This window comes from Balaenoptera borealis (genome assembly GCF_965194805.1).
Source record: "Balaenoptera borealis genome assembly, chromosome: 2".
Taxonomy (NCBI): domain Eukaryota; kingdom Metazoa; phylum Chordata; class Mammalia; order Artiodactyla; family Balaenopteridae; genus Balaenoptera; species Balaenoptera borealis.
Genome location: NC_138867.1, coordinates 78767941 through 78785183, shown reverse-complemented (window position 1 = coordinate 78785183; position 17243 = coordinate 78767941). Strand labels below are relative to the sequence as shown.

General features: G+C 35.1%; 2 protein-coding genes across 4 annotated transcripts in view; one reads left to right on the top strand and one right to left on the bottom strand.

Annotated features, from left to right (window-relative positions):
* SKIC3 (SKI3 subunit of superkiller complex) overlaps window positions 1-17243 on the top strand; it is a 162110-nt gene that overhangs the window by 38391 nt on the left and 106476 nt on the right. The gene's annotated exons all lie outside the window — the stretch shown is intronic.
* ARSK (arylsulfatase family member K) overlaps window positions 1-17243 on the bottom strand; it is a gene marked incomplete at its 5' end in the record, with an annotated part of 44680 nt that overhangs the window by 6295 nt on the left and 21142 nt on the right. The window contains 3 exons of one of the 2 annotated variants that reach the window (XM_082377339.1): window positions 5833-6057; window positions 7493-7664; window positions 10792-11074. In XM_082377339.1, the coding sequence (XP_082233465.1) occupies window positions 5833-6057; window positions 7493-7664; window positions 10792-11074 (680 nt within the window). The remainder of the gene's footprint in view (window positions 1-5832; window positions 6058-7492; window positions 7665-10791; window positions 11075-17243) is intronic. The other variant, XM_082377340.1, reaches the window with a different exon arrangement.

Here is a 17243-nt window from a genome sequence, read left to right as displayed (position 1 = left end):
CATTTTTCATGTGTTTATCAATTATTTCCTTAAAAGCACTTCAGCTTAAACTGCTTTTCAGAAAGCTCTTTGATCTTTGTTTAAAACCATTTTTCATGTTTTTTTCTTCTGGAAAATCTATCGTTCGAATTCCATGTTAAGCAAGTTTCATCATTCTTGGCAGTAGAAGCAAATATTAGTAGTAACTGCATGATTCTTAATAAAGTGACTTAAATTTAAAACAGTAATCAAATGGGTAAAAATGCAGACCTGGATATTTGTGATGGTCTCCTGAAGAAAGATAAGCTTATATTTCTTCCCGAGTGTATGGGTAGATAAGGGATTAGCCTGGTATGGCAATGATGCAAGCTATGTACATTTTTTAGGGCATACCTAAGAAGAATAAAAAATATTAATGATAATAATATCTAACATTTAATTGTTTACCATGTTCCAGTCATTGTTCTAAGCTATGGAATAGCCACTATTATTTCTATTTTATTGATAAGAAAACTGAAGACCAGAGATGTTAAGTTACTGGCCCAAGGGTATACAGTTGGTAAATACTGAAGGAGGGATTTGAATTTAGGCAGTCTTGACTCCAGGATATCTATACTCTTCAATACTGCTCCACAAGTCTTGCTTTACTGTAGTTATTCAACTTCACAATATTTTTCAGCCAATAAAAACAAAATAGTCTATGTAGAATGACCCTCCCAACCCTCCACTAAGATCCTGTGATAAGGAGGGTTTTGCAATTTAAATCACTAGCAATGAAGCATTCTTTTAAACACAACTGCATTTTTATACAATTACATTTTCACAATTCAAAAAAATTCTGGATTTATCCTTTATGTGAAAAGAAGTTAGGTGTTTTACAAAAAAAGGCCAACTATTAAATGAAAACAATTCACCTGAAAATAAGAAGTTTAAAAGAGAAAGTCCAAACAATTTTAATTTAAAAATGAGATTACCTTTATTTCTAACTGAGCTAAAGGATGTTGATACTAGATTATTAGAGAAGAAAATATTTTGGGGAGTAATTTTTTTAAAATTTATTTTATTGAAGTATAGTTGATTTATAGTGTTGTGCTAATTTCTGCTGTACGGCAAAGTGATTCATATATATATATATATATAATATATATATACACACACACATTCTTTTTCATATTCTTTCCCATTATGGTTTATCACAGGTTGGGGAGCAATTTTTAAAGAATAATCTATGCAATAATGATATCAACTTTAATAGTATAAAGAATTCCTATTCATAAAATGGCACTCTTCTGCCAGTACTAGAAAATGATAATGTGATAGGACCTACAAAGATACATAGACTAAGAATACTCTTCCTACTTTATCATAAAATATCATTTTGTAGAAAATAATCACTCTTCTAAAATACCTTTAAAAACTATTTGTAAATTCAGACCTTTTAATAAATGCATTGTACCATCTTAAATTTCAACAAGCTCTTTATAGTAAGGTAGGTTTATTAAAACAGGAATCCCAGTTGGTTTTTCCTATTTAATATCTTTCTATTTAAGGTTTTTTGAATCACCATCTTTTATACATTTCTAAGCTCCACAGAATGGAAGGGAAGAGGAAGTCTGGCTTGAGGCTTTGATCTGAGAAATTTAATCCCATACTCTTGTGTATAAATTGGATTCATACAAAACCATACAGCTGTGGCTAAGGTAATAAAGAAAGGACCTTTGGAATTCTAAGAATAGATTATATTTTATATCTATTTTAAGCTCCTAGTTGGTTAGAAGAATCACAAAATAAGAAGTCTTTCATAGATACTTTATCAAAATCTGTTTATTAAGCTTAGGAAAAATAGAATACACTGCCACACAGGTCAAATTTTAGAGTTATTAATCACTACTAAAAGTATTGATAGCTTTAAACCCTTCTAGCACTAAGTAATTTCATTTTACAAGGTTGAATTAAACATCAGATTTAGCATAGACCATCAGAATTATCTTTGCCTTATTGACTGGTAAGGCTGTTCAACAAGGCAACAAACTCAGTTTATGCTAATCCTGGTATAATTGTTTTTTTTTTTTTTTAAAGAAATATCTGGGAGTTTTTTGTTTGTTTAAGTTTATTTATTTATTTATTTATTTTTGGCCGCGTTGGGTCTTTGTTGCTACGCGCGGGCTACTCTTTGTTGCAGTGCGCATGCTTCTCATTGTGGTGGCTTCTCTTGCTGCGGAGCACGGGCTCTAGACGCACGGGCTTCAGTAGTTGTGGCACGCGGGCTCAGGAGTTGTGGCTCGAGGGCTTATTTGCTCCACGGCATGTGGGATCTTCCCAGACCAGGGCTCGAACCCGTGTCCCCTGCATTGGCAGGTGGATTCTTAACCCCTGAGCCACCAGGGAAGTCCCTGGTGTAATTGTTAATAGTATCCTTTTACTCTAAAAAATGTGCTGATCTGGACAATAAATTAGATAGATACCCTATCTCAATAAACAACAAACCAAACCAAAACAAAAAAATTTTATACGGTCTTAGACCCTACATTTTCTTTTCAATAATACATGGGAGCCATTTCCATGTATCATTTGACTTTTTAAAACAAAATTGACTTTTACCCAGTTCACTACTAGATATTCATACTGTTTCTAATTCTTTAATATAACATAATAATACAGTAATATCCATGGAGATAAATCTTTTTGTATATCTATAGGTTAATTTCTAAAATTGGAATTTTCTAGGTCAAAATGTATGCACATTTCTAAGTAATTTGGAATGTAATGCCACATTTGCCTCCAGGAAATCTGTGCCAGTTTATACTCCCAGCAACAGAATATGAGAAGGCCTATTTCCAATATAAGCTTTTCTGCTGTTTAAAAATCTTTGCAAACTCTATGTGTGAAAGAAAAATGGTATCTTCTTATTTTAATATTTTTCTGACTACTGAGTTTGAAGCTCTGAAAATATCTTGGCCATTTGTGTGTCTTCTGTTGTGAATTGCTTATTTATATATTTTGGTCAATTTGTTAATAGGGTATGTCTCTTTCTCTTATAGATTTGTGAGAGTTCTATTAATATTAACCCTTTATCACTTGTAAAAGGTTAATTTTAGATAAATAATGTTACAGTGCTGTTTCCTGGCTCCAGCATAAGGTTCTTGTTGAATCCCCCTTGCATCATTCTCTTTCTACCTTATCTCTGGTTAACATCTGGTTAATAGGATGTTTCAGTGTTTTATATAAAGATCCATGCATAGATATTCTCTTTACTCTCCTCCGCCAATCATATAAATGTAACTTTTCCCTTTTCATAATAAAAATGTTCGTTATGAAACACATTACGCCTTGAAATGTTAATTTCCAGTTTAGAACTGGAGAGACAATGATTTTTGGCTTTACTTACTTTAGTTGGGCAGGTCTAATCAACACATGATCAAAATGCTGTTAATAAAACATGTTCTGCTGGGAAATGTGACTCAGAAGGACTCTATTACCAAACAGTCAAAGATAAAAACAAGACAAAAAAATCTATGTAGAACTATGAGTTTTTAAAAATTGTAATAATTGACAAATTATAGGAAAAAAATCTACAATTTCAGAGAACCTACATAATTTCCAGAAGAGTGGGGAAGGAATGCAAAGGGGTTTCTGGGAATGCTTTGTTTGGCTAAAGAAGTGCTAATTGTCAAGTAACATAAACTAGGCAGGGACAGGCAGGTGTCCCTCTATGTGGATAAATGAAAATTCCCTCATTCCAAACAACTTTATTTAGTATTTTCTTATATAATCTGTTAAGATATATACATTGTGAAATCTTCCAGTTTGCAGATGACTTTTAACTTTCATAATGTGTGAAATGGCAAGTAATGATAATGGTGTATCAAGACTGTAGAGAAGAAAATTTGCATTATAGGCAAATATAAAACAATATTCAAAGAAAAATGATTTAAACAGTGCATATTAATCAACTAACATATAAAGTGACAGAATGACTAGGAATAGACTAGAACTCACTGCAGACAGGTACTGGACTATTTAGCTGCTAGAGTCAAAAAGACAAACAAAATGCCAAATATCACTATGAAATATATTGAGGGAAAACTGAGATCATCCCAACCTTTAATAATCTTTTGCAGTTCTGATCAGTGTACCTCAAGAAAGCAGAACAAGGATAAAAAGTTATGCAAATTTGGAAATGGGGTAGGGGAAGTTCTATATGAGGAAAAACTAAGGGAGGAAACTGTAAAGAAATGCCACTGTAAAAGAAGCATATACTGATAAAGCTACAAAGATGATAATAAGAGAGACACTTAAAGTATACATAATTGCACATACATTTCTTATAAAAACAGAAATGAGGTGAGGGGAGGGATAGTTAGGGAGTTTGGGATCAACACGTATACACTGCTATATTTAAAATGGATAACCAACAAGGACTTACTGTATAGCACAGGGAACTCTGCTCAATATTTATTCTATAATAACCTAAATGGGAAAAGAATTTGAAAAAGAATAGATACATGTATATGTATAACTGAATCACTTTGTTGTACACCGGAAACTAACACAACATTGTTAATCAACTATACTCCAATGTAAAATAAAAAGTTTAAAAAAAAAGAAAAAAAAAACCAGAAATGAGGAAAAGTAATAGGGATTGCCTGGAAATTGATAGAGCCAGAAAGTGGCAGAGACATGGCTGTGTGATAATTGCTTTGGGACAAAGGGGAACCAGCAAATGATGAGTAAGAAACTGAAGAGATTAAAAATATACATCAGGCAAAAGAACAACAAAGAAGTGTGCTCAAATATACAAGAGATGTGAAATAAAAGACAAATGGAGGGCACTGATTTTTTTTTTTTGGCCGTGCAGCTTGTGGGATCTTAGTTCCCCAACCAGGGATTGAACCTAGGTCCTCGGCAGTGAGAGCTCGGAGTCCTAACCACTGGACTGCCGGGGAATTCCAGGCACTGATTTAAATTAACTGTAAAGAAATTTAAGACCCTGTAATAGTCTTTAGTTAAATGAAGGGAAAGACTTTGTAGCAGAAAAAAGGAGATAAAAGGACTTTCTTATTTCTTTAATTTCCAGATACATGTTTGTTTCGCATTTTGATATATACATATTAAACACATATGACTTATGCTGTGTTAGCTTTTTCTTTCACCAAAATCTATTTATAAATGGATGGTACTTTTTGCAATTTATGGTGCCTTAAAACAGAGTATTTAGATGTTATTGAATTTAAATGTTACTGAACTTAAAGTACTCTGCTAAATTAGATAGAAACAGTTCTATATAACTTCTGAATTTACGATGGCTTTATTCTTGTATCTTTAACAAAAACTGCTAACTACCCATATCCAAATATTGCTGTTCTAGACCTATGGTTATGCTAATAGACATTAGAAGCTAGTAAAATAAATAGTATAGAACAATCTAAATATTCTGGGGAGAAATATGTTCATAGCATCAACATTAAGGGACATTTGTAACATTGTAAAAAAATTAGTAGTTTCAGAGTGGATGAAATAATCCAGAAGGGAAATGCTTATATTTTAGGTAGGTGGTGGTAGAGAATCAAATGATACAGAAATCATATCTATAAAGTTACAGACCTGAATATCATATGTGGCTTACTTTATTGTCATAACCTGGTTGTGAATCTTTTGAAGGAAAAATGACTAGAGTAAGTGAAGGCCAAAGGAACCTGAGAAATATTATCCTCATTTTTCAGATATGGATTTGACTCACAGTTAAATGAGCTGGTCAAGGTTTATGAACAAGTCAGCAGGGCCTCTGACTATTTTGCTTATTCATTTTCCAGCATTATTACAAATAAATATTTACAGAATTGCATTACTTACCAAGCATAGTAGGGTAAATATCCACAAGAGAAACCACATTTGATACTTGTAGGTTGGTCTTAATTCCCGGTCCCATGATCAAGAGTGGGACATGGGCGCTAGCTTCGTACATACTCATTTTATAAAACTGACGATGTTCCATGGCCAGCTCACCGTGGTCTGAGGTGTATATGACAATAGTTTTCTGAAGAAGATCTAACTGGTGAAGAGCCAAAATAATTTCACCTGTAATATAAATTAAGGTAAATCTTAATTAGCTTTTAGCTCATGTTTTATTCTATCACAATAAGTTCATAACAACTCTACCCTCTAAGAGTTTGTCAGGATGCTTCTTAACATCTGAATGTTATCTACTGTTTTTTTTTTTTTTTAATAAATTTATGTATTTATTTAGGCTGCGTTGGGTCTTCGTTGCTGTGCGTGGGCTTTCTCAAGTTGCGGCGACTGGGGGCTACTCTTTGTTGCGGTGCGTGGGCTTCTTATTGTGGAGGCTTATCTTCTTGCAGAGCACTGGCTGTAGGTACGCAGGCTCAGTAGCTGTGGCTCGGGGCTCTAGAGCGCAGGCTCAGTAGGTGTGGTGCCCGAGCTTAGTTGCCCCACGGCATGTGGGATCTTCCTGGATCAGGGCTATTCTTGGGCAGTAAAATTTCTCTGACCACTTCCTCTCTCTAAGTGACCTGAAACTTCCTCCTCATTGCAATTAAGAGAACACAGTAAGGCACAGTCCAGAGAGAAGCATCTTCTCTACTTTGGCAGTTTCTGAATCTGGCCTACAGGAGTCTGTATTATTAAAAAAAAAAAAACAAAAAACCCACAGGTGATTCTGAGGTCCAGTCAGATTTGAGACCCACAGTTCAGGAGTTATTTACGGAGTTCAGACCATCAGGGCATCAGGGTCTTTCAGCTGGACAACTGCAATTGCTTCCTAATTAGTTTTCTTGCCTCCACTCCTCTTTCCCCTTCATAATATCCCTTGTACCACTCTGGTGGCTATCTTTCTAAAATATCTGATCATGTCACACCCCAGCTTAAAACTTTCCCACAGCTTCCCATTGTCTAATTCTTGAGCAAGTTCAGCACCTTCAGCTACCCCCTAGACCTTTACCTTTCACAATCCTAACTCCCTAGTTCAATATAATTCTGGATCAATGTACACGGGGAAACTGATTTCAGCTTTAGTTAAGCCTTGCTCTAAATGGCCTACGGAGAATGGATTTGTTTTACACTTATTACATGTCTGGGAGAAGTCACAAGGTTCTACATCTCATCTGTTTCATCTCCTAGAACCCAAGTTGCCTTATAATTAACTGTGTTTGGCTGAATACTGATTCCTGATTAAATCCAGCAAAACGTTTTGTTTCCAACAGATGATAGTTTTCTATGACCTTTTTTTTATATATATATATGAACAAATCTAAGTATCTGTTAATTTATGAGTAATTAAGATAGAAAAGACTTTTATTCTACTATTAATAATGCAAATTATCCAATTTTTATATGTGTCAGGAATCTTATAATTCTAAGTCTGAAGTATCTCAGCAACTGTTGGAAGAAATTTTCTGAGGATGTTTATACAAGTCACCAACCAGCATAATCACAGTTTGTTGGAAAAATATTATACTTTTTCCTCATGTGATTGCTTTTTAATTATACCACTTACCAAGCATAGCATCTGTCTCAGCACACATAGCGTAATAAAATGCTCTAATATCCTTAATTTCTTTTTCTGTAAACTTCCCAGTGCAGTTTTTGGTATAAGAAGAGTAATAATCTATAGGGTGCATTTCTGACAGAGGTGACCACTTTGGGATTTTGATGGCATCATAGGACACCTAAAAAGGAGAAAAACAAAGTTGTAATATTCCTCCCTTCCAACAAGAATATATGGTAAACTAGACAAAGTTTAATTACTTAGGCTAGTAGAAAAGCATGGTTGTGAATTATGTAAAGAAAATAGTAAATCAAATACATAAATTAGGAACAGATTGTTAGTATTCCCAGTAACAACAAAAGGTATATATCAATATCTGTATATATAGTAAGACAGTTGTGAAATTATTTTAAAGATTATATATGTCAATGAAAAGCATGAGCTATATTACACAGTATTCTAATCCATAAGTGTCTAAGCACTTTAATATAGTTGTGTGATCAATTCAAAACTTCAGAATCAATAACCTAAGAATCTAGACTCCTTTTTCCCAGTAGTTCACTAGTAAAAATGCCAATATCTAGTGAGATAGCCAAATGTTTGTTAAGAACAAATACAACTTTTTAATACATATAAATGCTTACAGTTTTGGTGAAAACCATTAAGACTAGACTTAAGTCATACATATCTTCTAGTCATGTAGCTTTAATAAACTCAAATATCTACTTAAATTATTCGACTCATTTCATTAGGCTAGTACTGACTCCTGACAAGTTTTTTAAGATAGAGTCAGTTGGAACTTTTAATTTAATTTATTTATATTTTAAAATTTTTATTGGAGTATAGTTGATTTACAATGTTGTTAGTTTCTGCTGTACAGCAAAGTGAATCAGTTATACATATACATATATACACTCTTTTTTTAGATTCTTTTTCCATATAGGCCATCACAGAGTATTGAGTAGAGTTCCCTATGCTATACAGTAGGTCCTTATTAGTTATCTATTTTATATACAGTAGTGTGTATATGTCAATCCCAATCTCCCAATTTATCCCTCCCCCACTTACCCCCGGTAACCATAAGTTTGTTTTCTATATCTGTGACTCTACTTCTGTTTTGTAAATAAGGAACTTTTTAAGAAGACATGAAGTATCTAAAACTTTGACATTGTTTCCTTTAAAATAGGGTGCACTACACAGTGTTTCTGGATAGAGGTTCTAAAGTAACTTAAATTTGATTTAAGGTGACACATTTCAAAACACAGGCAGTCCTCGCTTTGCATGGCTCAGGTATGCACGGATATCAGTTACCACAGCTTATTTAAATAGCACCAGTTCCCCAACAACAGGGTTCAAATTTTAATTACTGTTAACCAAAATTTCGGAAATGGAGACCTGATTGAAATAAAAATGTGTTTATATGGGGTTTGTTAGGACTGAAGCCCAAGAGACATGGATTCAAGAAGCACTTTGCAGTGTTCCATAGGACTACACGACGGGAGAGGCTTATAAAGGCAAAAAGCTGCAAGGCCACAGTTAGTTACATGAGTTGTTTATCAAGAATTATAATTGGAGTTGATGAGAAGTAAGGATGCTTAGGTTGTTTGGGGTCTGAAATGTTTGCATAGTTACAAGGGGAGACCTTGAGACCGTAAGGCTGCAGCTGGCAGGTGTTGTTCTGAATACAGCTGGTGGTGTCCCTGGGCCTGGTACAGTTCAACGAAAGTTCGGGTTTTCAGTGGTGCAGAGACGTGTCTGAGACCAGATCCTCAATGGCTGCTCGACTCCAGTTTGTATGCCTGACTCTGACTGCTCTATTATCATATAAATTTGTCATCATTACCCAGGTATATTAACTGTGAGTTATTGCATAAAGTACAAACTTTCACATTCATATGCTGCTAGTTCTTTAGTCTATATACATCACGATGTAGATTACATATGTGTATCACAGTGATTAATTATGTCATTTCTTTCAAAGTTTGTCTGTGTTTGATCACTGCACATCTTTTATTTAGTACATAAACAGACTGCAAAGTTTGTAGGTATGCTGCCTCCTTGTCTCCCAGTGATAAATCCATGTGATATAAAAATGGATACTCAAAAGAGGAAATTGATCAACAAAGATGAACATACAGTTAAGAAATAAAAAGCGATAACACTGGAAGTAAAATTTGAATGAAAAAATTTTTTAAGGATTTTTTTGATATGGACCATTTTAAAAGTCTTTATTGAATTTGTTATTATATTGCTTCTGTTTTATGTTTTGGTTTCTTGGCCGCAAGGCATGTGGGATCTTAGCTCCCTGACAGCCAGGGATCAAACCCGCACGCCCTGCATTGGAATGCAAAGTCTTGACCACTGGACCGCCAGGGAAGTCCCTGAATCAAATGTTAACTGGAGTTATAGAAGAAATAAGTGGCTGACCTGGGAATGCTGACACTGCCACCATTTGATACACTCAAGATATACAGCCAGAGGAACTTAGTGAAAACATTGATATAAGTGAGGAAGGTCGTTATGAAGAAAAGGATGAACATGTCCTAGAGGAAGTGACACTAGCAAAAATCTTCACACTATAGGAACTCTCAGAAATATTCTGACATTGAAAGTGCAAAGGGTAAAATGTTGGAAGGTGATCCAAACTTAGAAAGGAATATGACAGTTTCTTGAGACATAGAGAAGATGCTTGCTCTGTATCTTAAGTTACACAATGAGAAGGCAAGCACTGTTCAAACTATTCTTGATTCTTTTTTTTTTATAAAAAAATCAAAACACTTTAATTCTTAATGTTTCTAGTGTTTTCAATTACAGTGCATTAAATAAACATTAGTTTTACTATTTTGTCATTTCCCTATACATTTATAACCCAAAAGAAGAGTTTTTAATGTTTTGACAAATGTCTTTAGAGTTCTAGAAAAACGGTCATTTTCCCAATTGATGATTAAGATCTCTTTATACAGTTTCAGCTTGCACAGTCATTTTTATGCTCCTGAAGCATGCAAAGTGAGGACTGCCTGGACTCCTAAGAGAGTATCTTTTAGTTTAGTTTTTTTTTTTTAATAGACATATTATATGCAAATGTATTCAACTTAGAAGTAGGTTCTGAGTTTTAACACATTATATTTTTGTAAAATTGTCCCTTTAGTTTCTGTCATCAACCAGTTATTGGTCAAGTTTGATTTAATGTGACTATGCAATTTTCAAATTTTTCTTTAAAAATGATAATAAAAGAAACAGTGAGCAACCACCAATAATATACAGATAAAATGTTAGCTTTTACTTCTGAGCCCACACAGTATACCTACTTTTTTAAGCCAATAAAGAGATGTGTGAAATGTTGAAGATCCAAAATTTTCTCCTGAAGATGGTGAAGGATATGGGTGTGGCAAATTTAATCCCAAGTACAGAACAAATGGTTGAGTGTAATTAACTGCTTCCTTTCTTAACCAATTTACTGCTCTATCTGTATTCTTCCAGTCCCCTTCCATCACTCTTACTTTAGTCTTTTTAGGGACAAGGTTAACCATAGGCCGGCCTTCTTGTCTGAGTAAGAAAGCAACGTCTCTTGTCCAGGCTTCCACACGATTGCTGAGGGGGCAAAAAGACAGGTATACTGTAAGGTATTTAAAAAGTTTTAAAAACTGACTAAGCATAAATATAAGAGAGCAAAATGGAAAACAATTTTTAGACTCGGTCATGTAAATGTTCAGACTGACTATACTAGATCTCATTAAGGTACTGAGCATTGCAAATTCAAAAACCAAGAAAAAAAATAACAAGAATCAAATATTCACCTATGTGTTCTTTAAAACTAAGACAGATTATTTACAAAGGTTACTTTTTTCTCATAATAAAATATTTAGTAAAATAAATATTTCAAATTTCTAGTATTTCTTTTGAATTTTTTTAGCATTTTGTCTTTTTTTCTGTCAGAATAAGAGAGACAGTATTTCTAACCAAAGCTACAATTATTTCCTCCTATCCTATTTCCTCCTTATATTTAGAAAAATCTTACCTCCTGTGTGTACCTTACGTGTTTCTGAAGTCTCAGGTTTTACATTGTTTCCAGCTATATCTTTTCTCATTATAAGAACAATTTTGACTATGATTTAAGCTAAGCTAATGGTGATGCAAATTTCTAGATATATTTTCTTTAGCTGGTAATTTAAAAGCTAAATGATTTGATCAATTAAATTTCTCTAAATATTTTATCTAACTGCTTCATAAGTATGTAGTAGTACTACTAGTTTTTCTCAATGAATGTATGTATTTTTTTTTAACATCTTTATTGGAGTATAATTGCTTTACAATGTTGTGTTAGTTTCTGATGTATAACAAAGTGAATCAGCTATACATATACATATATCCCCATATTATGTAAGTATTTTCAGTTGGCATAATTGTTTAGGAAGAACCCTTGGACATTTCTAAGAAGCCTGTTTTTGTGTTTTGGTTGAGGCAAACACCTCTGAAGTGCCCTATCAATTAAGAAAAGAGCTTTAAAAGTTCAGATACCCACGTGAAAATAAAGACTATTTTATATTAAAACATAATACTCCATATAAGGGAAGTTTCAAACCACACAAAATGACTAATGGCTTATAGATGAACTAAGTAGAACTTTTATCTGCTTTTGAAAACAGGTAAATAAATTTAAGCAACCATAATAAAAATATAATTTTTCATAATAGATATTCAATATATTTTGATAAAAACAATGTAAACTAGAATCTCAGCAGAATTGCATCTAACAGATTTTAATTAATTCTATCTAGCAAATAGAAAATCCTAAAATCGTAAGTTTTGTAAAATTTATCATACTACCAAACAATGTAAATTTTGCTTAAGTCACTGCTGAATGAGAGAACTACATGTGGCTATTATCGGGGCTACTGCAGAGGAGTGAGATGCTAGGGGTTTATCACACCAGCAGTACTTGCGGTAGAGCTCTAGGATTTTGTGATAAGCAGAAATAGAGATTCACACAGGATGTTTAGGAACCAAAATGCTTTCTTTTCAACAAAGAAGTGTTACGTGGGAAAATATGGCTGAGAAATTATTGCAGGAAGCAAGAAAATTACAAGAAAGCTTGTAGTACAACCTAACTAGTTGTCCGGTGTGATATTCTGATTTATAATAAAAAATATACATTTGGTCTTCTTCCCTGATTCTGGTCCTGAGTTCCTAAAATCCTCAGATTTTCTAAGTGAAAGACACAAAGGTGTCTTTTGTTATGTTAATGAGGTTACTTTTGGGCTGGTTGCCAGAACCAAAGGAGAGATTAGAGGGCTGAAACTTTTAGTCCTACCCCACTGGTCTCCGGGGAGGGAGGAGGCTGGATAGGGAATGGAAATTGAGTTCAATCACCAGTGGTCAATGATTTAATCAATTATGCCTGCGTAATGAAGCCTCTATAAAACCCAGAAAAGGAGCCGACTGGGGAGGGGTGGGAGAGTGGCACCACCTTAGGTGAGGGTGTGGAAGCATCATGCCCTTTCCCCATGCATCTCTTCCATTTGGCTGTTCCTGAGTTATAGCCTTTTATAATAAACTGGTAGTCTAGCAAGTGAAATGTTTCACTGAGTTCTGTGAGCCACTCTAGCAAATTAATTGAACCCAAGGGAAGAGGTCATGGGACCCTCTGATTTTATAGCTGGTCGGTCAGAATCATAGGTGACAATCTGGACTTGTGACTTGCATCTGAAGTGGGGGAGTGAGGGCAGTCTTGTAGGACTGAGCCCTTAACCTGTGGAGTTGAGTTGAATTGTAGGACATCCAGTTGGTGTCCAGAGAGTTGGTAGTGTGTGGAAACCACCCCACACAATGGAATTGGGTGCAGAAACCCTAATTGGTGATCAGAGCCTTTACCAGGCTTTGGATTAACTCAGGTATAGACTATTGTTCTGACTGTGCTAACCAAACTACTCAGTTGACCTTACAATGCAGTCATGAATGAGTCTAGAACATCTCAAGGAAAGATCTTGCCTTGAGAGATGGCTCTGTTGAACCCAGATTACCATCTTTTGCCACAGCAATGAGTAAGTGTGATTTCATTTAATCTTTCTGGCAAGGTTATGCCCCTTTCCTTTTTTTTTTTTTTTTTTTTTTTTTAAATTCTTTGTTTCGGAGATTCTTTCAGCCCAGGTTGGTTCCCTTAAGGATAAAAAGGCTCAAATCAACTTAATTTTGGCCTGGTCTTACCATTATGGCTAATTTCAAACTTAGTTTCACTTTTGCCCTCTTACTAAATAACATGTGATTTACCCTTCTTTCTTAGTGGCATCTTCTTTTGTCTATTCCTGAGTGTGTGGGCTTTTGGCATGATTCCTATAACTGCTGGTAGTAAAGAAGAGTATAACAAATGCTTTCAGCATTACTAGGGCAGCAGAGACAGGATTATGGTTGAAGGTAAAGGTCCCTCTCATAATTTTCCCTTTTAACTCTTTCTGGCTATCCCAAGAATCTTGAGTTAGCTAGCTGATCAAGAGGGTAATACTTTGGTTAGCTGACCCATGTTCAAGCATTGTGCCTAAGTGTAAAATAACAATTTACTTCTTTATAACTTAAAAACATTTAGCACTTTTTAGATATTCAATACATATTAATAGTTATAATCAATGATGATTCTCTGTTCTACTCTCACTACTCCCTGGGCCAACCCAATCCTCCTGGGCTATTGTTAAGTGTACGCAGTATAAGCAGTAAGTGCTCCAGGAGCTGCAATTCTCGGCTCAAAGTCCCTTTTCCCAGCCCAAATTTCTCCTGGCCAGTAACACTAATGAGGAAAATAGGGAAAGAGAATGTGAATATGCAACCTCATAGTCAATGACAATTACTGTGACAGAAAGATAACTTAAAATTATAATTCTCTCTACTAAACAACCAATGTCTCCATCCCTTTTTAACCAGGTCAAACTGTTGCACCAGGAAACATTATCTTTTGACCATGTGCTTAGACCTACTTTGTATTACTATTCAGTGTTGTCTCCCCCTATCCCCTACCCACCATTACTTGCTATATAAACTCCTCCAAATATAAACTTTCTAATTAGTTGGTCACAGGAGTATTTTGAATAAATTTCTTTCCATTCCATTTCTACGCACTTTGCCTGAAATATTAAGAGTACGGTTTCAATCAGGACATTAAACAAGGGCTTGTATTAATGGGGAGGAACCAAAACTACCTGTGGTTTAGATACTTTGATTCATTGGCTCCTCTCATTATAAATTTACCCTGTTACTTGCAAATAGACACAAACATACACTGTATAGTTTCCTATACAGAAATGCCAGCATTTCTCAAAGTGTGGCTCAGGGATCTCTGGGAGGTCCCCTAGAGGCTTTCAGGAGGTCCACAAGGTCAAAACTATTGTCATAAAGATAGTAAGACATCATTTTTTGCCTTTTTCACTCTCATGCTCTCATGAGTGTACAGTGGCGGAGACCACTGTAACGAAGCCTCAGGTGGGAGCTTGGATGTGGAGTACACCTATCTCAAAGGAAATTGTTCTCTATAAACTTAGGATTCAATGTGTCATTTTGTGCATATATACTAAGTGCCCCTCCTAAGTGGTCCAAGGTTTACTTTACCTCTTTGTAGAAACGTAAGAGAGGCTTCTCTTCTCAAAGGGACACAGAAGTAACCACATGTTTCTGATAAAGGCATTCACAATTGGCTATACCTTGTCTTACCTCCCTCTGAGGTCCAGTTCCTTATATCTTTGCTATTTCAAGCAGCATTAGCATCACCTGAGAGCTTGTTAAATATGCATAATCTAGAGCCCCATCCCAGACCCACTGAATTGGAAAGGGCATTTAATAAGACACCCAGGTGATCTGCATGCATATTACATTTTGAGATGCACCGCTCCACATAACAGTGTAAGAATTTTTATGCAAAAAAGCCTCAATTTTTAGAGAAGATCATTAAAATAGCTTCCACAGTAGCCCATGAAGAGGAGAATTATTCTACCTTGGATCGATTCCAGAAAACAAGGTGATGGCAAAATGCACTATCCAGCAATCAGCAATTTTATTCTTTTTAAAAGCAAAATCTCCTCCTAATATGAATGGCATATAAAACTAACATATTAGCAACTAATTATTGCATAAATTTGTATCTATGTCATTGCTGTGTGGGTTTTCGGTGCCAATGTGCCAAACTGCACTGCTGCAGTATTGGAGACAGTCAGCTTACAGGTAGCACCAGGTGAATTTACATAGGGACAATAACATTTGAAAAAGTATCATACATTAAAATTGATGAGAACATAACAGTTTTCTTTCAAAATGAATTAGGAGCCTCGACTTAAACCTTCAGCTTCCTAAGATTACTAAATAATTCAACTATCTCAGACTTTAAGAGTTATGTGCAGATGGATCCCCTTTCTCTCACACAAAGAATCATTGTTCTCAATGGGACTTTAACAGCTAATGTGTCTCAGATAAGTCTCTTGCATGGAAAAATTACAGTTCTGAATCATGCCCTTGCAAATTTCACTATCAGCCTGATAAATTCGGTAAGAGAAAATGGAATCCATATTCATTCCCATTAAATGTTCTTCTCTCAAAGCTGAGAAACACACTATTTTTTAAGGGACTCACAAGGCTGTCATCTATCTTTACATATATAATCACTCACAAAAAGTCTGTTTTAATTGAATGAATAACAATAGTTATTCATTCTGTGTCTTATATTTTATTATATATTTATTGTAAATATATTTATGCAATTATATATTATAAAATTATATAATAGTAAATAAATTTCAAACAAAAGGTTTGTTTTGCATGAGTGTGTGTGGGGGTACTCAGGGGTTTCATGGACTTCAGGTTATGAACTCCCACTTAGCCATTTCCTAGCCTGCTAGTGAATTCATCGCTGTTGGAACATCAATATTTAAAACTTTGAGTTCTAGGTGACAGTGACTGTAGCCCTTCACAGAGTATTTGCTGCAGTTTGGTTTTAAGTAAAGGCAGGCTTTTTGATTTAATTCAAGAGAGAGTTATTGAATGTCTACCATGAACAAGGCATTGTGCTAGGCTGAACTTGAGGTGACTCCCGTAGCTACCAAAATGATACTACCTCCTCATATGCACTCAGGCATAAACTCCTTCTACTACTATACTTTAAAAAATAAAGGCCCATTTGCTACCTTGCAGAAAAAGCAATTGTGATGAAATAGTTTGGTTATGATTATAACTCTAATGGTTTAGATCACATTGACTTCTTTTACATCACATAAGGGGAAGATTCTTCTTACACTTTTTTTGTTGTTTTGTTTTGTTTTTTTGTTTTTTTTTTAAATTTATTAATTTATTAATTTATTTTTGGCTGTGTTGGGTCTTCGTTTCTGTGCTAGGGCTCTCTCTAGTTGCGGCAAGTGGGGGCCACTCTTCATCGCGGTGCGCGGGCCTCTCACTGTCGCGGCCTCTCTTGTTGCGAAGCACAGGCTCCAGACGCGCAGGCTCAGTAGTCGTGGCTCACGGGCCCAGTTGCTCTGCGGCATGTGGGATCTTCCCGGACCAGGGCTTGAACCCGTGTCCCCTGCATTGGCAGGCAGATTCTCAACCACTGCGCCACCAGGGAAGCCCCTTACACTTTTAAAGTAATTAATATATCAACTTAAGCAACTCTAACATTTAAAATTTTTTGTAAGCTTTTGCTTTTCAGTATTATACAGAAAATACAACCTGGACAACATGTCATTATATCTGAAAGATAAAGTGGGTGGATTATCCCCCAGTAAATCTTTCA